The 22,531-nt window shown below is 38.8% G+C and overlaps 3 protein-coding genes across 3 annotated transcripts; 1 reads left to right on the forward strand and 2 right to left on the reverse strand.

Annotated features, from left to right (window-relative positions):
• Nucleotides 1-5,756: 5,756 nt before the first annotated feature.
• Nucleotides 5,757-7,314, reverse strand: plekhf1 (pleckstrin homology domain containing, family F (with FYVE domain) member 1). Its single transcript, XM_080450082.1, has 2 exons — nt 7,006-7,314; nt 5,757-6,807 (listed from the first exon to the last, which is right to left on the reverse strand). The coding sequence occupies exons 1-2, from the start codon at nt 7,250-7,252 to the stop codon at nt 6,182-6,184; spliced, it is 873 nt and encodes a 290-aa protein (XP_080306208.1). The 5' UTR covers nt 7,253-7,314; the 3' UTR covers nt 5,757-6,181.
• Nucleotides 7,315-10,829: 3,515 nt separating this feature from the next.
• Nucleotides 10,830-14,701, reverse strand: LOC308088560 (ribonuclease P protein subunit p29-like; the record flags this gene model as incomplete). The annotated part of the gene is made up of 4 exons (XM_080433050.1): nt 10,830-11,316; nt 11,692-11,753; nt 11,914-11,991; nt 14,679-14,701. 4 exons carry the CDS (start codon nt 14,699-14,701, stop codon nt 11,201-11,203), a joined length of 279 nt encoding a protein of 92 aa, XP_080289176.1. The 3' UTR covers nt 10,830-11,200.
• Nucleotides 14,702-14,882: 181 nt separating this feature from the next.
• On the forward strand, nt 14,883-18,852 carry LOC308100978 (uncharacterized protein). The gene is made up of 3 exons (XM_080450207.1): nt 14,883-15,012; nt 15,123-15,294; nt 18,045-18,852. Exons 2-3 carry the CDS (start codon nt 15,123-15,125, stop codon nt 18,734-18,736), a joined length of 864 nt encoding a protein of 287 aa, XP_080306333.1. The 5' UTR covers nt 14,883-15,012; the 3' UTR covers nt 18,737-18,852.
• Nucleotides 18,853-22,531: the final 3,679 nt, after the last annotated feature.

The following is a 22,531-nucleotide window of genomic DNA, read 5'->3' on the forward strand; positions in this document are numbered from 1 at the left end:
GTGCCAAACCACAAATGATCTATAACATTGTCTGAACAAAGCAACGATGTGATGTTGACTAATGTCAAATAACACACCAATGACGTTTCTCATCTGCATTAAGAGAACTACAGTATGTAGGAGACGCAAACCTAGACTAGGATCAAATTACAAATGAAATGTTTCAGACATCTGAGCGAGATACTGTATAAAAGTCTAGTTTTGTCATTGAATGGTCTACTGATCTCTATCAGCTCTCATGAGTCAGTTATTTTCAATCTCATACTGGATACTGAGAATGGATGCATGCATTAATTCCTTACTTAGACCTAATTTATGCTTTGTCATATGTGTATCCCGCTGAAATTAATTGATTTGTACCTTTACTGGACAGGTATCTTTAGGTCTTCCTGGTTTGCTTTGGCCTGCTAGTGTAACCCTGAGGGCGATTTGTTTCTGGTCCATTCTCAGAACATTGCCTAGCCAGCAAAGTCTTCAATTCGACAAAAATCAATGACGTCTGGATCCAACTACTGCTTAATTTCACGAGAATGTGAGTTTTCTTAAAAGAGGAAGTGGATAGTAAAACTTAAAGAGTGTGGAAAGGCTATGGACAGGGACAGTGTTTACAGTGAACTTATGTCAGAGGCATGTCTCCTTCCTTCCTGTTTCGAAGGATTAGCTCTTGTGTGCAACTGTGCATAAATCTCTCAAGTCTCTCTCTCTCTCTGTTGGTCTGCACTGCACTGCACACCCTCTGTCACCATTCCACTGTTTTGACTGATTTCCTTCCTTAGTCTTCTGAGCCTTTTCTTGAACATGCAATGTTCATTCTGTATAGTGGTGCCAGTAATATTTGTTGTTAAATTGTAATAAAGTAGCATAGTGCCCACTGATCCTGTTACTTAGGATGGGTTAATTGCAGATACCTCATTTCACTGTATAGGCAAATATACAATGACAAATACCGCAAAGGAGTGTGGACTATATATTATATTATTATTATGTCACATGACATGGTTAACCACTTAAACCCTATATACTTTGTTGACCGGGGTTCCAAAGGGGTCTATACTGTACTTGGCCCCCTCTTACTTTTCAGTCATATCTTCAGTTGTTTAGAATAAAAGAGAAGTTGACTAACCACAACTATTGTAATCAGTGTTGTGCAAGTTCACACTTCACAAGAGAGCCTCAAAGTGAACTTCACACAGATTGTTGTGAGTGATACTCATACTGCATCCACCCGGTGCAGCTTCTCATTAGCAGGTGAACCATTTTTCAGAAAAAAAGGAGTGAGATATAGTGCAGTACAGTGAGCAGTGCTACAGTGTAGCTACTAAAGTGGTGATGTTCATTGAAAATCATCCAATAGTTCCTAGTGTTGGTCTTTTGTCTTAACCATTTGTAGAAAAAATGGAAACAAACTAATTGATGCATTTGCAACACTTATTGCATTCTCAATCAGTGCACTCTCTGAACTCATGCTGAAATGCATGGGCAGAACATTGTGATGATGAATCGTGAATTATAAATCATTCTTAAGTAAATTCCAGAACTACTGAGGCAATTTACTAGTGAGGCATTTTTTTTATAAAGGTAGTTTCGAGGGCAATACTTTTCAGTCATATCTTCAGTTGTTTAGAATAAAAGAGAAGTTGACTAACCACAACTATTGTAATCAGTGTTGTGCAAGTTCACACTTCACAAGAGAAGCTCAAAGTTAACTTCACACAGATTGTTGTGAGTGATACTCATACCGCATCCACCCGGTGAAGCTTCTCATTGGCAGGTGAACCATTTTGCAGAAAAAAAGGAGTGACATATAGTGCAGTACAGTGAGCAGTGCTACAGTGTAGCTACTAAAGTGGTGATGATGTTCATTGTCTTAACCATTTGGAGAAAAAATGGAAACAAACTAATTGATACATTTGCAACACTTATTGCATCCTCAATCAGTGCACTCTCTGAACTCATGCTCAAATATAAATAAATATTTTGGTCGTTTTTTTGGTGTAAATTCCAGAACTAGTGAGGCATCAATTTACCAGCTGTGATGCGGCCGGTAAGAGATAAACCGGTAACACAACATAGGGAATTTGATCAGAGGCGTCGATACGGCGGGTTCCTCCTTGCCCAGGCACCTAGGAGAAATACCGAGCACCCACCTCACGCTGCCGTGGTGCGGGCCAGATTTACATTAGAGTAGCTCACCCATTGGCTCGCGGAGGGGCCGTGCTTGATTCGGGTTTAGCACCCAGGAGCGCTCACATAATTTGGCGCCTATCAATTTGATGATGGATTCATTCATGTTAAAAACTTTCACTTACTGCTCATGCACTTATGAGCATCTTTGTATACATAAACCTTGTATCTTTAGTTCATCTTGTTTTTTCATAATATTCTATTTTATACTTTGTCATGACAGTGTCGCGCAAAATTTGAGAAAATAGCCGATCTACAAGCTCACAATTTGTCACATTGTGATACATTGTGAGTTTTTAGATCTACTATTTTCACAGTTTTTGAAATATTTTGAGAAATGCCCAAAACAGGTAACAAGTCTATCTGTTTTATAGTTTTATAAATATTTATTCAATGAAAAGTATTAATAAGAGATGATGACTAAATAACTACATTGGATTCAGTGGAACGCAGGTTATTTTTTTCCATTTCCTGAAAAGTAACAGTTTTGGCCATACAAGGCCTGCGGGTAGCCGGACCCTACTTTGAGAACCACTGACTCAAACGAGTGGCAAAGCCAACAGACTCTCAAGGGCTTACAGTGGGATTGATGTGTGAGATTGTCGTCATCAGTTGAAATTTCCCTTGTGTTTCCTGATGAAACGGCTTGGGGCGGTCCCGAGCAACTGATGATCGTGATAAACAAGTCTTGCAAGATTAAATGAAGAGAGGGGTGCGAAAAGTACAATGCTCAAGTACAATACACAATACACTGCAACATTCAAACATGATAACTATACAGTGATAAGAACTGGTAACGTAACTGGACTTTTCACATCACAGCTTTCCTGGTGCCTTGAAATGTTTAGATATTGTGTAGTATTTATACATGCATTAAGGTCAATTTGGCAAGACAGAAGGGTGTCAAATTGTACAATAGTGCACACTCAAAACAAGTGCAAATGATCAATTTAGATAAAAAAAAAAAAATAGGAATCAGAATCAACTTTCAAATAGGGTTATGAGTGATTGACAAAAGAGTGCACACGTTTCAGGTAATGGCCACAGGTTGAAAAGTTTGTATTGGTGTCAATATCTCCTAAGAATGAATGAAATGCCTTTTGGCTTTATATATCATCCTTTTGAGTGCAGACCTTCACATTGTCACTTGCAGCAATGCGTGGCATGAGTATTGTAATAGCTCCTGTCTATCTGTGTGTCTGTCAACAAAATAATACAAGAACACATGAGCGGACTGTCATGAAACTTGGTGGGAATTATCAGTAGTCTGTCCCAAAGAGATCAAGTAGCTTTGGGGTCAAATCGGCCAAAGGACAAGGTCACAGTCAAAATTATTCTTTAGTCTACATAATCGGTCCTATATCAACAACAGCAAGATATGGAATGATGTTGGTGAGGGCAGGGTTTGTAGTTGCACCACCAAATGCAAGTAGACGTGGTATCATTCTATTTTAAGTGCGAAGTGGCTCTAAGAATAGCAATATCAGTTAGTCCATCTGGTCATCACTTTGGATTGTCATGGAATCTGCTATACACCTTCATGCTCCTTCAGGGAAATACTTCCCCCTAGTTCTGCCTCTAGTAATTATTTTAGATTTAAATGTTTCCTAACTCGTCTTATTTTATTTTAAACTGAACACATTTAAATTATGTATATCTGCATAATATTTTGCTTCACAATCTCTTTCGCCATCAATATCTCTGATTCTCAATTCCAAAAGAACATGCATCATGTACTGTAGCAATTACATGTATTCATATAAGAAACATTAAAATAGGAAGCTAGGCTCTATGAATGGTATGGCGTTAGAATTCCTTTTCAAAAGTAAATAATTTACTTGAGTGAAGGCCATGATGTCACAGTACACACACAGATTTTGTGATTTGAATGTAGTTATGAAATAACTGAGGTTTTGTAGGAAGGACCATACCTGATCACACCACGCTAAACTCCTCCCAGCCGCCAATTTCAAATGAATCCAGGAAGGACATGCTCCTATTCCTGCATCAGCCTTTCGCATCCCTCCTCCACCCTTCTCTTTCTCCATGTCGCTCTGTCTGTCTCTCTCTCCAGGGGGGGGGGGGGTTCTGCCTTGTCTACAGAGAGACCACCAGGGCTCTAAGCCAAAGAATCCAGAGTTAATCTCACTTCAGCCAAACAACTAACTGACTGGCCATCTATCAAACCAACTAACCAGCTAACCTCAAATTCTAGATATTGATCAGTTCATCATCTTTGCAGCCTATTCAGTACCACTACACCTCAATAAACTCAAGTAATGTCAAGTTGTGGTTCTAGCCTTGTGAATCAAAAAACACAAAAAGCCAGACAGACTGTGTACAGACAGTACACAGTATGGTAATGCATCAGACTTCAAAAGATCCTGTGACCTATAGGCCAAAACGTAACGTCTGTTATAGCGCCACCATGAGGCAGTTTTGACAAATTTGGGGTAGATAGTCTCTCTTGGCCTACTGGGAGTAGGCATGCAAAGTTTGACACCGACTGGTCCAGTGGTGAAATAAACTCTCACTTGCAGTCAGAAATAAACGTCTTCATTCGACATACACTGTACAATCCTCATTGTTAATTTAACACAGTAAGAGCAAGAATTAAAATAAGTTAAATTAACTGAGGATCTAAAACTAGGCAGATAATGGAAGACGAAAGAAAACACATGCAAGCCCTATTGGATAGATGAAGGTAAATAAAGGCAGAAAAGAGAAAGAAAAAAGTCAAACTTTTTGACTCTAAGGATTTATTTGACAGGGGCTAGGAGGTGTCTCACAGCCCGGGGCTCGCCTCAAGCTCAGGAAGAGTGGTTTGCCTGCAGCTGTCACCTAGCCTGATTAACTGGCTGAGGTGAGAAGTCCACTTTTAGTGAGTGGACGGAGTCTATGGTCTGGAGCCAGGCTAGCTGTCACCCTGAATGAGGAATAGGTAAAAAAAAAAAGAAAAAAAAAGGAAGTATAACTGCATTCAAACTAAGAATCCCAAACAGCTGCTCAGAACTTGCACAGTGTGTACATAAACATGCCTTCTGCCTTCTTGCACATTCCCCATTGCTGCTAAAGATATCATACCTGCCTTAAGAGGTTAATCATACCTGCCGTTACATCTGTACTTTTAACTTTATTTTGTATCTTATGTATAATTACATTTTAAATGTTTTCTTCCTTACATCCTGTTATCTTGTTATATTGTATTGTTCTGTTAAAAGTCTTTGCGGAACATTTCACACTGTTACATTTCACTGATTGTTCATGAGTGACTGACAAATAAACCCTTCTTGATTCATGATTGTTATTCTGGGACTCCAGCCACGGTTCCAAAATTATGTGTTGGAAAATACCTAGGTATATCAATTCATATCCTCATATTATAAGGGTATAAATGAATAAAATATGAAACACATTATAAATGGGTTTTACACAAACAAATTCCACTGGTCTGATTGTACAATAGTTAATGATACTAGATACTAAATACTAGAAAAGTATTTCAGTAGAGTGTAAAGTAATCAGTAATTTACCTTGTAGTAATGCTGATTAGACAATAAAACCAAGTCAAATATATTTTAGAACAGTCATTTATTGTAATCACAGGGTTAGGATAACACTTTGTTAATCCCTAAGGGAGTAAATCCAGGTAGTTACAACAGCAAAGAGTAAAGTGCAAAACAATAAATACAACAATAAACCATACACCAATAAATACAGCAATTTACTATACTTGCTCGTAAACACACTTGTTATGTTTGAATTAAACCTGTTCACACCATTGTCTTCTTGAAGTTTACCGACTAGCAAAATTGACTTAAAGCATCAATAGGTCTGTACACCATGGAAAATCTAACTGATACAAATAGTCCAATATACTGTATGTAGTAACCAATGGAATGGAAAAAGGTACTTTATACCATGTATGTAGTTTCCTTAGGATAGATACTAGAGAAGATACTAGTTGTGCAAATGTCCATAACATTCCACTGCATGTTTATTTGGGCTTTTCATGCTCTGGCTTAATGTAAATATAAGGTGACCAGCCTACATCCTGGGAGTCCCGCAACCTGTTGGGAGCAAGCTCCTCAAGCAGGTCCTCACTGTCCTCTTCATCACTGGATGCCATATAATCTTCCTCTGAGCCGTTCAGCCCATCGCTGTTCCCGCTCCGGCGCCAACCTTCTTGCTGGGTTTCAACCCTGACCTGTGTCCTTATCTCAGCCTCCTGACTTACAAGATTCGAGTGGCAAAGCCGGCAGATTCTCAATGGCTTAGTGGGGTTGATGTGTGGAATGACGTGACGTTGCTTCGAGCAAGACCCACAGACAACGAAGCCACAGTTTCGGCAGTGGTGTCGACGATGTGTCATGCTGAATTGGTCAGAGCAGCGCATGCAGATAGCAGAGGCTCTGTCAGGGATCCAGGTGACCGCAAAGGTGGACCCAGCCTGGCGGCCGGCCAACTGGAGCCACTTGGAGCGGCGGTCTTCGATGTGCTCCATCCAGGCCCGTTTCTCTTCAAGTGAGGCGGCGCCCACATAGAAGGACTTGCGTGGTGTGCGGATCAGCCACTGGTTCTTCATTATCAAGCTATCCTCTAGGTCCTCCAACTGGACATCCTCTGTGGAGAAAGTGAAAGGGACATAAAATTACTTATTGTCTCGATCCAAAATGTTTCAAGGTTATTTAAGATTAACAACCCATAGTTGGACAAAGAAAAGGGTGGGGCATAATATAATCTCTGCAAGGGGATGAAAAAAGCTCATCACCAAACTTTTTGTGTTCCAATAACAATGAGAGGTGCTAATAGGTTACTAACCTAGAGGGATGATCTGTTGGTTCTTGTGCCAGCGGCCGTGTAGAATGATGCTGCCATATATCAGCACATCGTTGAACAGGAAGAAAACCTTGGGCTTCGGCTTTCGGCGACACAGCTTCATAAGTCGTCCTTCTCCAACCAGTACACGGCCTGGCTGGAGCAATCCTTTCCCTGTGGGACCGAAAGAACTCTCCACTGCTTGAATACGCTCACGGTTCTGCTGCGTAAAAGCCAGTTGGTCCACCATGGTGCACTGAGTTGTATCACTGATAGATAGGGACACTCACAACAGATCAGCCTCTCTCTGGCAGTGGCGGTATTTATGTGCCTGTGAAGAATGTCGTCATCACCAGTTGAAACTTCCCCGGAGTTCTTGATGATCAAGATGTTCAAGATCTTGTTGATGCAATGGCTAGGGGCGGTCCTGAGCAACTGATGTTGATGCACAATAACAAGTTTTGCAAGATGAAACGGAGGGATGTGTGGGAACTACACTGCTTATGTACTACAACATTCAAACATGAAAACTTTCCATATCATGATTTTCCTACTGCCTTGAATGGTTGAGATATTTTTTCATGTGTAGCATTTATAAAGGCATTACGGTAAATTTGGAAAGACAGATGGATGTCAAATTGTATAACGTCACTAGGCCTATTAGTATTGCTCTCAACAAGAGTGCACTTTTAGCAAATTATTAATGTGGAACATGTTTGAGAAATAGGGTTATGAGGGATTGAGAAAAGAGTACAATCGTTTCAGATAATGGCCCGGGTTGAAATCTTTGTTCTCCTGGCAACACCTTCACACTGTTACCCTACATGCATGGCAGGAGTATTGTAATTGTGCCTTGTCTTGTCAACAAAATAACTCAAGAATGGATGGGCAATATTCATCAAATTTGGTGGGAATGATCAGTGGGTTGTCCTGAACAGTTTAACTTCGGAGTAGAAAAGGTCCACCGTTATGGTCAAAATGACAAAATCATCTATATATCAGGAATAGAGATAGTAATTAGTCAACCATGTTGGCTAATTATTATCAGTAATCTTGTCATGGATAATCAGTTATTTCAATCATGTTGTAGATTACATTTTTTAGACTGCAATCATGTTATTTGTAAATTCTATGTATTTATATTTTGTTGTTTACAAATCATGTTCTATTAATATTTGTATTGTGTTTTACATAGGCCTTCATTCTGGCCTCCTCCTGGCACTTTTCTTTTTATATTTTGTGTAGTTTTTTTGTGTTTTTACATTGAGCTAAATAAATCAAATCAAATAAAGAAGGAGAATTGTGGGTGCAGGCTGAGTTTGCACCCACAAGTGCAGTTGTTCAATTTGTACTGTCATGTGTGCATCAGTGACTTTGCAGAAATGGCTTTTGGTGAATAAACAATTACTGAAGTGGAAGCTTAAAGTGGTCTTGAAGTGGTCACAGTATCCACATAGATAATGTGAGACGTGACGCAACAGAAAGTTAATCAAATTAACCAGTCTATTCTTAGACATCAGTCACATTGAAAACAATCACCCATTTGCAGATGGGTGATTGGTTTAGGGTTTGCCTAAACCTGTTCCTCGCCGAGCTGGCGAAAACTTCTGGGAACTCAGATTAGCCTAAACCAAACCTCACTTTCTTCCTCTAAGTCTTAACCTTTTGTTGTTTGTTTTGTTTTTAGCCTTTTTGTTTTCTTTTCTCCTAATAAAATTGTTTTTAAGCTGTTTTGTAAAGCGACTTTGGGTACTAGAAAAGCGCTATATAAGTCTGATGTATTATTATTATTATTATTATTATTATTAGGGTTAAAGTGACTGGTTTTGTTGGACAGAGCTGTCAAGTACAAAGGGTAGAAAAACTGGTTTTAAGGGTTAGGAGGTACTGTCTGACTTAGTGCAGTGCAGACCAAATCTTAAAGGGATATTTCACTTTCAAAACAACTTTTGGTAATTTTATCGTCTACTCAGGCTTTTGGGAGCACCCCAGAGTTTAGATATTTGATATTCATTTTATCAGACACGCCCCCTTCCTATACAAACCCATTGTAACTTCAAACTCCATTTTAACGATGATAGATTCATCAGAAACACCCGTCCTTGGTTCTGGTGACTGATATTGTCCTTCTAATACGTGAGGAGACCGTGTTTGTTCAATTACTTTTTTCATTTATTTTTAATATTTTTGGGGGAAAATGAAAAAAAATTAATACAATAAAAAAATAAAATAAATGAAAGAAGTCATCGAAAAAAACTGTTCCTCACGTATTAGGAGGGCAGGATGAAAGTGAAATATCGGAAGTGATGGCACAAAGAAATGAGCAGACAATATTTAACCTGATAAATGGGTACTTTCTCCTGAATGGCTGAAGATTGGCCACCCACCTGAAAATGTATTTTCTGTTTAAAGATCTGGAGAGATGCAGAGACCCCGGTTACTGAACAAGCACTATTTTAATCAAAACATCTCTCACCCTACCTTTAAATGAGGATTAATTTCTCCATTTAATCACAGACTTTGCTTTAAGGCCTAATACATGCATTAAAACATATTTGCATTACGTACATAAGGCATGCAAACAGCCCGAGGTGAAAAAGGTGACATGTTTTCTTTCGGGTCAGGTGTCACACAATTGCCCTATTTGGGTTCAAAAAGGTGACTGTAGCTGAAAAGTCACACTTTTGCATGTCTGCATAAACCTATAACCCACTTCCTTGACAAGGTGTATTTTCGTGTTATTGACAAAAAAAGGGGAACGTGAGGGAAGGATGCCAGCCAGCATCAGAAATGTAAGGTTTATAGTTTTACCCTACTGCTTATCACTGCAAAAATAGCCAATTGACAATGAATAAGCATCCACCAAATAAAATATATACATTCAAGATCATTTTTGCCCCACCAAAACGTCCATGTTTCCTATAGCCTACAGCACATTTTCACTCAAGTCACTGAAGTTTCCAGGTCAGTTGTTTTAAGAGTGAAGACAACATATCTCTAGAAAAAACATGGATACAATAGGAACCAATCATTATCAAAACATTGGTTTCTTGCATTGTCACTGTTTTCATTGGATCTAGCCAACTTGTGTCAAACCTAGGTCAGCCTGCATCCCTGGGAGAAATGCTTACAGACGATAGCATTTCCAAATTGATATTTTGCAAGATTTCTCCCAGCCAAAACACAAATTGGGGAAGGCTAGACATAGCATGCAGTTATTATATACACATATATGAAATATAAAGGAGGTGAGCCGAGGACAGGTTTATTATTGCAGTCAAAACATACCAAATAGTTAGTCTGCCCTCTAGTGGACATTGTGGTAAATAATGCAGAATTTAAAACCTCTGATTGTTTGCCAATACAATGTTTTAACATTTTGCAGGAACACTCTCAAAAGACAATGGAATTCAAAGAGCCATTTAAATATGTTGATGGTTTTACAAGAGTAGACATTTCAGCCTGTGGCCATCATACAGTAAATTGTATCATACACTGCTGATGGTCACAGACTGAAATGTCTGTATTCTTGTCAACCCCATACAATGTTTTACAAAAATATAAAAAATATAAACATCTGCAGGCACTTTTCCTTCCAAAAATGTCCATATAACTGCACCTCTGTGTGAAAGAAAATTGAGTGAAGATCTCATCCAACTACCATCAGGATGCCCTTGAGCAAGTTGCTGAACCCCCTTTAGACATTTGCTTTAAATGGTTTGAACTTTGAACAATGTTATTCTCTTATTCTCTTGCTAAGTTTCAACCCAAGGCTTGCGAAGATGTCAAATTCCCACCCAACAAGAATGTCCAATGGATGAAGTTACATAAAGGGTGTCTCCAGAATTAACGTTTCCTTTATCAGGTCTTTCTGAGAAACAGGAGGTCATCACCACCACTATCACGTCCATGCTACTCGTCCACGGCCACAATGGTGCCTCTTCCGTTGTTTTGTGACCTTCAGTTTAGGGTTAAGCTTGTAGGGTGGTAGCAAGCAATGTCACATCACAGAACAAGACTCAATCCACTTGTGTCACATCACTGCCATTACAAGTCAATAGTTCCTTTGACTTTAAACTTGACTTTAAAAAAAATGTATGTATATACAATGGTTGCCAGGAGTTCTGTCTTGACAGCAGAGCATGGTGCTAAAAATTAATGAAAAATTAACAAAAAGTCACTAACAAGTTCACTAAATTCAGTTTGGCCCACCCTTTAGTTTGTCCTCTTTTGTGATGATTTTGAACACGTGCTTGAATTCCTGGACTAGAATCCCTGTGGTACCCACATATGATGGGCATTTGGATCTCACCACTGTGGACACCATAATGAAACAAGAATATATCATCATGACGATGCCATGGTTCGCAACAAGTCACTGGAAGATAACAGTTGCTGATGCATGGTGAGCATGCACATGAGAAGTTCTCACCATCAGTTAAGTTCCAGCACTGCATAGTGTTGCTGATTTAAGCTCAAATGACTGTTTTATACTGATAAGACAAGCGTCTGTCGTCATTGTTAGCTAACAAAAAATACGTATATAACAACTGTCAACACTTTACAGTTGAAAATGTGTCATTCTTGTATGCCACGGTTGTGCAACATAAGTGACGCATTGTAGAATAGCCTTAACATTAGTGCCAACAGATTTAACTTTCCCCTTGCAAAAAAGGAGCAAACGCTTACCGGTGAGAATCGCACCATGGAGGTCTGCCTTCAAAAGCTTTTGCTGAATTGTCTGTGGATTGCTGTGTAAAAGAGATTTGTTTAAACAATACATGCCTGCTAATGTACTGCAAAGAACAGAATATTTCGTCTCACAAGCTTAAAGCTGCTAACAATTGAGAAGATAGGAATTTTGAATGACTGACAGGAATAAATACCATCTACTTCCAAAACGATTCTCACCTCCCTGGTTTCAATCCATTACACAAGTCAATGATGTATTGTTCCCATAGGTCATGAAGAGGTAGGAAAAGTTCATACCTAGAGTTAAGAACATATGATTTACTTATAAAAGGATATACATTCATGCATAACAGCATCGTATACCATAACATTTTCTATATGTAACTATATTAGTTTCTATATGCAACTATCCTGGTTTTGTGATTTACATTTAATGTACTTATAGTTAATGCTCTTATCCAGAGTGCCTTCCAACAGATATGGCTCTGAAATAAACTACACTTTCTGGTATGCTGGAACATTACAGGCAATAAATAATGAAGAACATAAGGACAAGAACCACAGCGCTAATGTTGCACTGTGGTTCATCCCTAGCTGCTGAATACAGTCAAATTCACAGCATTAATTTAACACGCTTATGGGTCCATTTGGTTACATTTGTACACTTTCCAGTGTTACAAATGTATAAATGAACACTAATGATTTTACTTTGTAGCTCTCGTAGACTATGGTGGAGAAATAAAGATGCAAGCAGGGCCAATGTAGTTAGAAGAAAGACAATCCTAACCCTACATGCAAAAAAAGGTAACAGGAAAAAAAACGACTATAGATTTGTATGCAAGATGTTCCGACAAAGACAGGCAACACAACACATTTGTTCACTAAAATATGTTATCGAGGGTGATGAATGTATCAAGCGAAACTGCTTTTGCAGCTCCTGTAAAGTTGAGAGACGTTTTAGCAAGACTGACAGACAACTGTAAAACACTTTTCTATGATGACTATCCTGTAGTGTAGATTAGTAACACGTTGCATGTTGGACAAGCTACCGTATTCACGACTGCTTAAAGATACCTTACATTTGTGGACATTTTATAGATCTGCTATTTTCAAAGAGAAATATTGGGAAAAAGTAAACATTTAGGAATATTTTCAATTTAAAAAATCGTGTATGGGGGTCTCTCTCTGGCACAAAATATGTTCAGAAGGTTCAAGTTTGGGTCTACAAATATATATTAATTTGGTGGTCCTTGACATGGAAATGTTTAAGAACCACTGGTTTGAACAGCATTAGGAAGCAAGCCCCAAATAAGCAACTATACTACAAGCCCCAAAAAAGCAACCCGCAACTACCAATAATTTACAAGCAACGTTACAGGAAAACAAGAACAAAGTCACTTGTAATAAGCAGACATGGCAACACTAGTGTGATGCTGCCTACCGGCTAGGTTACGCCTACTAATATCCGTATTGGGTTGGGCGATGTTAAAGGGCAAGACCACTTTGGTAGAGGTTTGGGTTGTGTAGTTACCTTGCCATGATGAAACTCCAAAGGTGGGCAAGAAATAAAAAATAATTGCTCCATTGATTAGAAATTGATAATTCAAAATATGCTCCCCATTGACATTACATTGTATGGTAAAACAACTCTCAAAGTCACTATTTTAGCACGTAAATGAACGCAAACAAGGTTGATTCAGACAATATAGAACATCACCAAACCCAGTACTGTTTTTTTTTGTTAATAAAAATTTCAACTTCCTGTTGATTTTGCCATTTTTAATAAGTAGAAAACCTGGACTGGATCTGCGGATCCGGATCCAGATCTTCAAATAGTAAAATCAACAGGAAGTTGACATTTTTATTTAAAAAAAAAACAGTACTGGGTTTGGTGATGCTCTATATTGTCTGAATCAGCTTTGTTTGTGTTCATTTATGTGCTAAAAGAGTGACTTTGAGAGCTGTTTTACCATACAATGTAAGTCAATGAGGAGCATATTTTTGAATTATCAATTTCTAATCAATGGAGCAATTATTTTTGATTTCTTGCCCACCTTTGGAGTTACATCATGGCAAGGTAACTACACAACCCAAACCTCTACCAAAGTGGTCTTACCGGATCAGAAAGCTTCAAAACTGCAAAATAAAAGTGTAGGTAACCTCACAACATGTGATGTCACGATGAGATGTGTTATAATGCCTATAATGGCATGCAATTCTAAACTGGCCCCTGTAAAAAGTCTAAACTTATCACCAGAAATGCCCCCCCCCCCCACTCAACTCATGCTATTCATCAAAAATGTGGAATGCCCTACCAAAAGGAGTAAAGGAGTGTAAAACCCTACTCACTTTCAAAACTGCCCTAAAGATACACCTGCAGGAATTCTGCAATTCGAAAATGGCCCCTGTCTAAGTCTTAACCTACCCCCCCTACCCCCCCCTCCTTCATTTTCCTCTTTTGTGTATATATATATATATTTTTTCTTTTCTCTCTTCATACCAGTAACCTGAAAGCTGATTGTATGACATTCTGTATAGTAGTGTGTATATCTATCTGCCTCTTATATTTCATCATGATTTGTGTGCATGGGGTTCTCATCTTAAACAAGCTTAGTGCTTAATGAGAGTTCCAGTTTAGTAGACCTTGTATTGTGAATTTGTACTTCCATGTACTGTTATGTACTGTCATGTACTATTCTCATGTCTTACTAAATAAACTACATCAATCAATCAATCAAAACTGTTTACTGCACATATTTTTCTTTTTGATCACTACTCGTTTATATGATGTTTTTGCATATTATTGTATATTATTGTTCGTCTTTAAACTAGCTATAGGGATTATAGTCCCTGTCACTGCAACCCAATGAGAAGCTCCATTTGAGCAGTTTTGGGATTACGATACCCTCCAACAGTGGGTATCGAGTGAGTTTTTTTTATTGTTCATTCACATCCTCTGGGGATCAAACCAGCAACCTTCCCACCACAAATACGCTCCTTTAACCATTAGGCCCCCCTGATAAATGACTACATTGTAAATTGGAATAGATTAGTGTCTTGATCAAGGTCTCAGGACCAGAGGAAGTTAAAACAACTTCCTCAAAACTTAAAACTTTTGAGGAAGTTGAAACAGCGCTTTTTAAGTTGACGGGTACATTTTGTGGTAAAGAGTCTATTGGTTATTCTGCACTGTGTGCATATTATAAGGTGTGTCCAAAACTGTGTGTTGGACAGTAGTTAGAGTCAGACCCGAACAGACGACAGATCAGAGAGCAACAGTGAAGACCAATGTAGAACCACACAGGACAAAGAGACAAAGTGAGAAGGTAACTTTTCAACATATTTAGAAACAATGCATAATTTAAGTACATGATAACATATGCAGTACTTCTATTAAGTTGAGTTACTTTGTTGTGTCGTTCCTTAAGATGTCTGACCTGCCAGTCAGACCAAGGAGGGCGAGGTACGATGGAGGAGTCAGAGAGGAGGACAGAGTTGAGGAGGAGGAAGAGGAGGAGGAGGAAGAGGACACGGTCTACGTCAATGCAGACAGTGTCAGAGACCAAGGCTCCGGTTCTCAGGGGGCGACAGGAGCTCAAGGTACACTCTTCTCACTCACACCATGTACAGTAGTACCCAAACATTTATCCAACTACTTTTCCAAGGTTGGTGATACTAGGGCTGTGCTCAGAAAAATCTATACGCCGATATATGGTATGGTCGGTGGTGGACAGTAACAGAGTAAATGTACTTGAGTACAGATTCTGAGGATCTGTACTTTACTTGAGTATTAGATTTTTCTGATACTTGTTACTCTTACTTGAGTACATTTCCAAGACAAATATTTTACTTTTACTCTAGGAAGGCTGTAAAGTACTGAGTACTTTTAAGCCCACACCACATAGACACCAATGTTTCACCATGCAACTACTTGCAACATGGAACTACTTGCAACCATTATCCCCAATGGCAGTTGCAAAGAGCTTTGACCTTAAAACGGTTTTGTTGCAAGGAGTTGCGACTAGTTGCATTGGTGCAACTTGGTCTCTTTTTGTCTTCCCTAAAATGCAATTGGCCACACTTCTGCTCTCACACTGGTCATGTTTCTGGCTTCCCCCTCCGCTCGCCTCTTTGTTACATCTTGTATGGGTGTATAGGAGTAAAAGTATTTAGTTCTGGTTCATCAGTCATTTCTATGTTTTTATAGGTGTTTCTGCAGGCTTTGTATAACGTAGTGGTTCTACAAGCACATCAGTGCATGCAGTGCAGGTGGTTTCGGAGAGTTACAGTACTTCTCTGAAGCAAGACTTACAAGGTCCTAAATTTCATTGTGAAAACATTACAGCAATTCATTTATATAAAAATTAAGAAATGTACTTCTACTTTTACTTTTACTTGTACTTTAAGTATTTTTTCAAAGCATGTACTTTGGAATACTTAAGTATATTTAAAAGCAATGACTTTTTTACTCTTACTTGAGTAACATTTTGACTGAGCTACCTTTACTTATAGTGGAGTAAATTTGACCAAGGAGTATCTGTACTCTTACTCAAGTACTGGGGTTGAGTACTTCGTCCACCTCTGGGTATGGTCATGCTCGCCCGACGCACATCCATACAGAGGCTACTGTATCCATATGGCAGGAAAGGCTGACGATGTTATCGTCGCCTTGCTGGGCTAATGGCCTAAGTCATTTTTTAGGAAATTTTTATTTTGACCTAAGTCAGCTCCTCATGACACTGGCCTATCTCCTAATTGAAAAGGATCATGCTGTTCCCTCCCCTTTTAGTATAATGGCCTATCTCCTTAGTGTGACTTAGGCCAAAATAGGCCATTTGTTGGACCTAAGTCACATGGTTTTGTGACTTATAGGCCAAAAGAGTGTTATTTTTATGTTAATAGTCATAATTTGTTATAAACGTTTTGAGTGAAATGATTAAGAAATATCATATAGTTTTGTTTTGGATCAGTTTTTTTTCTTTTCTGAAAAACCTAGGGGGATGACTTGGGCCATTAGTTTAGCAAGGTGACGTTATGAAAAACAAACCTCAGCTTGTTTATATTGTTTGCAGCAAAAGACTAAAAATACAAGAAACAACAGAAAAGGCCATTTAAAAAAAGTTATTATTTTAATTTGCATTTATTAAGGAACTCTGGGATTTGAAATGTTAAAGATCTCTGTGTTTTATGTTGTATAATATTTAAAGGTAGGGTAAGTGATTTGCTTTGGTTAAAATAAGTGTTAAATAGCTCTATATTCTGATAGTACTCATTGCTATAGAGTGTTTGTTCAGTAAAAGGAGTCTCCTTGTCTCTCCACCTCTTTATAAAACAGAAAATGCATTTTCGTTTCAGTTTCAGTTTCATTTCCAATTTTATCCAGGACAGAGAACTCAATCAGGATACAGATTAAACAAGTGAAATTGGAAGTGATGACACCAAGAAATGAGCAGACAAAATTGGAACTGGAACACTATACAAATTAATCTTTAAAATGGGTACTTTCTCCTGATTGGCTGAGATTTTGACACCTACCGAAAAATGTATTTTCTGTTTATTAAAGAGCTGGAGAGACAGGGAGACATCTGTTACTGAAAACACACTCTATAGCAATGATTACTATCAGAATATAGTATTTTAACCTTTTAACAAAATACTTTTTGTTTTAACCAAAAAATATCACTTACCCTACCTTTAAGGTTTTGCCTTTTCTGTGAAACAGAATAATAAAGAGATCTTGTAGAAATGTCTGTAGGCCATGGTCATGATTCACAATCAACACGTATTGCAATACGTAGCGTATCATATTCTATGAAAGCAATACTTTTTTTGCTTTGCAATGCCTTGCTCAATCCCCCTCTAAATGTGGTGCGCACACACACACACACACACACACACACACACACACTTCGGTAGCACTTGCTATGCATCCCATGCGTATAACGCATTAAACACATACTTATAAGGCATTGAAATCTGATCATAATCCTTTATAATCATATTTATAGGAGCTTATAAATAATCATAACGCTTTATACCCATAACCATAACACATTTTAAAGCTTATTATAATGACTTATAAGTTCAAGTAAAAATGCATTGTATTATGCTCATAACACGTGATGATTAAAGTTATAAATATTCATAAAAACGTATAATGCAATCATAACACATTATACAGCATGTTATAATGACTTATAATGTCAAGTATTATAATACTTCATAATTGCTACCATGATGTCTTTTTTTTTTACTAATAAAGCATTCAATCAATCAAATTCCATCTAAATGAAACATTTAATCTGGTCATATTAAATCCAGTTGAACTGTATTGTACTGATATCCTCCAGGCGTCCAGAGAGAGCTGGTCATCCAGAAACACATCGTCACAGCGTGTGCAGTGTGTCTGCTGCTGCTCTGTGTTCTAGGAGCATTGAGAACCACACACAAGGCCATGGACTATTGTTCAGAATTTGAACAACAGCAGGCCAACTACACCAACCTGATCCTGGAGAGAGATCAGCTGGAGACCAACCTGATCCTGGAGAGAAATCAGCTGCAAAGTGAAGTAAACCAGCTAAAGAGAGATCGTTCAGAATTTGAACAACTGCAGGCCAACTACACCAACCTGATCCTGGAGAGAGATCAGCTGCAAAGTGAAGTAAACCAGCTAAAGAGAGTAGCTGAAGGATGGAAGTGGTTTGGAGACAGATGGTATCGCTTGTCTACTGAAAAGAAAAGCTGGGAGGACAGCAGACAAGACTGTCTGAAGATGGGAGCTGATCTGGTCGTCATTAACAATACAGAAGAACAGGAATTCATCAGAGGATTTAGCCAGGATGATGGGGATTTTGGATCATGGATTGGTCTGAAGAAGACTGGTGACAAATGGACCTGGGTGAATGGAATACCAGCGACAGCACAGTACTGGCTCAGTGGACGGCCTGGTAACCATGGCAACTGTGCAGGATACTATCGCACAACAGGAGGATGTTATGATTGGACCTGTACAACCACACAAAGGTGGATCTGTGAGAAGTGATGTTTCTCTTAAAGGAGCACTACACCCATTTTCCACCTTATTGCCAGACCCAAGGGGTCGGGCTTACATGAGGCTTTGTACCTGTTTCGTCCATACATGGGCATGGTCCATTTGTCCTCCGGCCCCAGCCAAAAAAAAGTTTGTGACGTCCCCTTTCGTCACGAACTATTCATGACATCATGAACTTCAGTTATAAAGTGGTTTGTAGGTGTGTTACATACTAGGACTTCATTCTGGGTCTGGCAGAACCAGGTCTCCTGGTCTTGTTTTCATGGTTGGTCCTCACTGGTGCTCACATGATAGAGTGGCTTCATTTCTGTTCTGTCTCAGAGGAGGGGCTGTGGACACTTCGGGAACCCGCCTACCAGTGACATCATCAGTAGGCAGGTGTGGTCATTTCAAACAAGATTTTTTTTTTTAAAGATAAAAATACATGATTTTTTTTGTTGTTGTGTTTTGTTATTTCAGCATGTTTACTTTCCAGGAAGAGAAAAGGCTGTAGTTTCTATTAGCTTGGAATCCCCATCGATGATGTCACTGGTGGGCGGGTTTGTGAACTGAACAGAAGTGTGACAGGGTGAGTGGACGGGAACGGTGCCATTGTGGTTGATGAGCATTGGTGAGGACCAATTATAAGATATTGTCTGATCCAATAGCCCGAAGGGAAAGGGGGCCTTTGGCTGAGACTGTGATTGGTTGAGCAAAAACAAACATGCATGGCCCCGTTTCTGAGCTAGCAAAAAACGAAAGTTAGCAATAAAGCCATTTCATGAGGTCTTTGACACAATGTTTCAATAAATGTAATTACAGTATGGTTTGTACCATGTGCTCAAAAACTACATGGGGTACAGTTATTGGCATCACTGCTCCCCCTGCTGGTAGAGGCTTAAACCTGTCCTAATGCCGTACATCCCTGAGGACACACCAGTAAGGATACTCACAGTTCATGTTGCTCCCGCGGTGTGCAGATGTGGCCAGGTGGACCCGTAAGGGTCCGTTTGGTTGCATTTGCACACTGTGGGAGTGACAAATGGATACATTAAAGGGATTGTTGGCAACATTAAGCCTAAATTTGAAAAATATCTATATATATATATATTGCATTTTTTCCCCTCTATCAGCCACTATATAATGATGCTGGGGTGTTTTCCTGCATTGAAACACAGTCCTCTTTCTGAAATCGTATTTTCCCTACTGTTTATGTTTGTAGCGGGCCGTAAATTAACGCACGCATGTGCGCATCCGTGTGCGTCCGTGTCCGTGTGAACTTTTTACTTTCGGTTTGAAAACGCTCTCAAACTTCGTTTTTGAGGCACATAATTTACTTTTCAGATAGCGTTTGGATAGAATTTAGTTGTTTAACTTCATATATGTGGTCAATTTGTCATGAAAGAGCCTATTTAAAAATAAAAAATTAGAGAACCGGCAGGGGCAGGCAGTTCCGCGAATTGTATCCGAATAAAGTAACCTATATTCGGCATGGCCCGTTTAGAAGTCCCCTTAACTCTATGGAAGTCCTCCCTACGTCACCCCCTGGTGGTCGGGGAAACGAACTGCTGGAGTTTTTTTATTTGTTTATCTCTGAATCGCCTACAATCCCTTTAAAGGTATGGTAAGTGATATTTTTTGTTTTTGTTTTGTTAAAAAGGTTGAGGCACTGTATTGTGGTGGTGGTCGTTGCTGCAGAGCGTTTGTTCGGTCGCAGGGGTCTCTCCGGCTCTTTAGTAAACACAATATACGTATATGTTCAGGTAGGTGACAACATTTAAGCCAATCAGGAGAGAGCTCTGAAAATGCATTTTCTGTTTGGTAAAGAGCTGGAGAGACATGGGAGACTCCTTTTACTGAACGGGCGCTCTGTGGCAGTGAGTACTATCAGAATATAGAGCTATTTAACACTGTTGCTGAGCGGGCGCTCTGTGGCAACGATTGCTATCACAATGTGGAGCTATTTAACACTTATTTTAACCAAAGTAAATCACTTACCCTGCCTTTGACACTGAGTATTTTTCTGTGTGCACTTGTCACGTTCACATATTTAATCAAACTGGACTACATTTTCATTGTTGATTGTTGACACTTCATGTCTTTGTCCGTACCACAGTCAATTTCATCTACTGTCAATATTCCATTATGTAAATATGTTTCAAATTTCCAAATATAATATAATATTTTAATGTTTTGTGGGGTCTGGGGCTGCACCTCCCGGGGGCCGGGGCCGTCGTCTGTTCTTCGTTTCTGTTCACGAGAATACATTTGAAATTTTCGGATGTGTTTTCGTGGGCGGGGGTGGGGGGTGGGTGGCGGCTTCCTTTCTCGGCTTTCGGGAGGTGTGGTTCCAGACTCTGTATAACATTCAGGAGGTGTAGTTCCAGACTCTAGATATAACATTCAGGAGGTGTAGTTCCAGACTCTATATAGCATTCAGGAGGTGTAGTTCCAGACTCTATATAACATTCAGGAGATTATGGAATAGTTGTCCTCAAGACTATAGTAGTAGAAGTAGTAGTACTTACTTTTGTGCATTTTTATTCATATCTGCTGTATTTTTTTTGGGGGGGGGGGGGGGGGGTGAACAAACGTCAACAGACATTATTTGCATGCTTGCACTGGCTAATAATAATGAAAAATCAAATAAAAAGTTAAGCTTCAACCATTAGGCCCCCAGTGTTTTTAACTTCACACATTCACAATATGATCCCACCCATCACCTGCACACCAACATACACCCATCCACATAAGGTACAACACCCCGCCCCACACACCCACACAAACCAAAGACCTTAGAAAATAGACAGGTTGTTCCAGAGTACCCGAGTGACTAAATCAAAATGACATAATCATATATATCAGGAATAGAGATAGTAATTAGTCAACTATGTTGGCTAATTATTATCAGTAATCTTGTCATGGATAATCAGTTATTTCAATCATGTTGTAGATTTAATTTTTTAGACTGCAATCATGTTATTTGTCAATTCTATGTATTTATATTTTTTGTTTACTAATCATGTTCTATTAATATTTGTATTGTGTTTTACATAGGCCTTCATTCTGGCCTCCTCCTGGCACTTTTCTTTTTATATTTTGTGTAGTTTTTTTGTATTGTTTTTACATTGAGCTAAATAAATCAAATCAAATAAAGAAGGAGAATTGTGGGTGCAGGCTGAGTTTGCACCCACAAGTGCAGTTGTTCAATTTGTACTGTCATGTGTGCATCAGTGACTTTGCAGAAATGGCTTTTGGTGAATAAACAATTACTGAAGTGGAAGCTTAAAGTGGTCTTGAAGTGGTCACAGTATCCACATAGATAATGTGAGACGTGACGCAACAGAAAGTTAATCAAATTAACCAGTCTATTCTTAGACATCAGTCACATTGAAAACAATCACCCATTTGCAGAATAACCACAGGGTTTGCCTAAACCAAACCTCACTTTCTTCCTCTAAGTCTTAACCTTTTGTTGTTTGTTTGTTTTGTTTTTAGCCTTTTTAATGTTTTCTTTTCTCCTAATAAAATTGTTTTAAAGCTGTTTTGTAAAGCGACTTTGGGTACTAGAAAAGCGCTATATAAGTCTGATGTATTACTATTATTATTATTATTATTATTATTAGGGTTAAAGTGACTGGTTTTGTTGGACAGAGCTGTCAAGTACAAAGGGTAGAAAAACTGGTTTTAAGGGTTAGGAGGTACTGTCTGACTTTTAGTGCAGTGCAGACCAAGTATAAGAAATGCATGTTAAAGGGATATTTCACTTTCAAAAAAAACTTTGGGTCATTTTATCGTCTACTCAGG

This window comes from Gymnoscopelus braueri (genome assembly GCF_963280865.1).
Source record: "Gymnoscopelus braueri genome assembly, chromosome: 1".
In the NCBI taxonomy this organism is placed as follows: Eukaryota; Metazoa; Chordata; class Actinopteri; order Myctophiformes; family Myctophidae; genus Gymnoscopelus; species Gymnoscopelus braueri.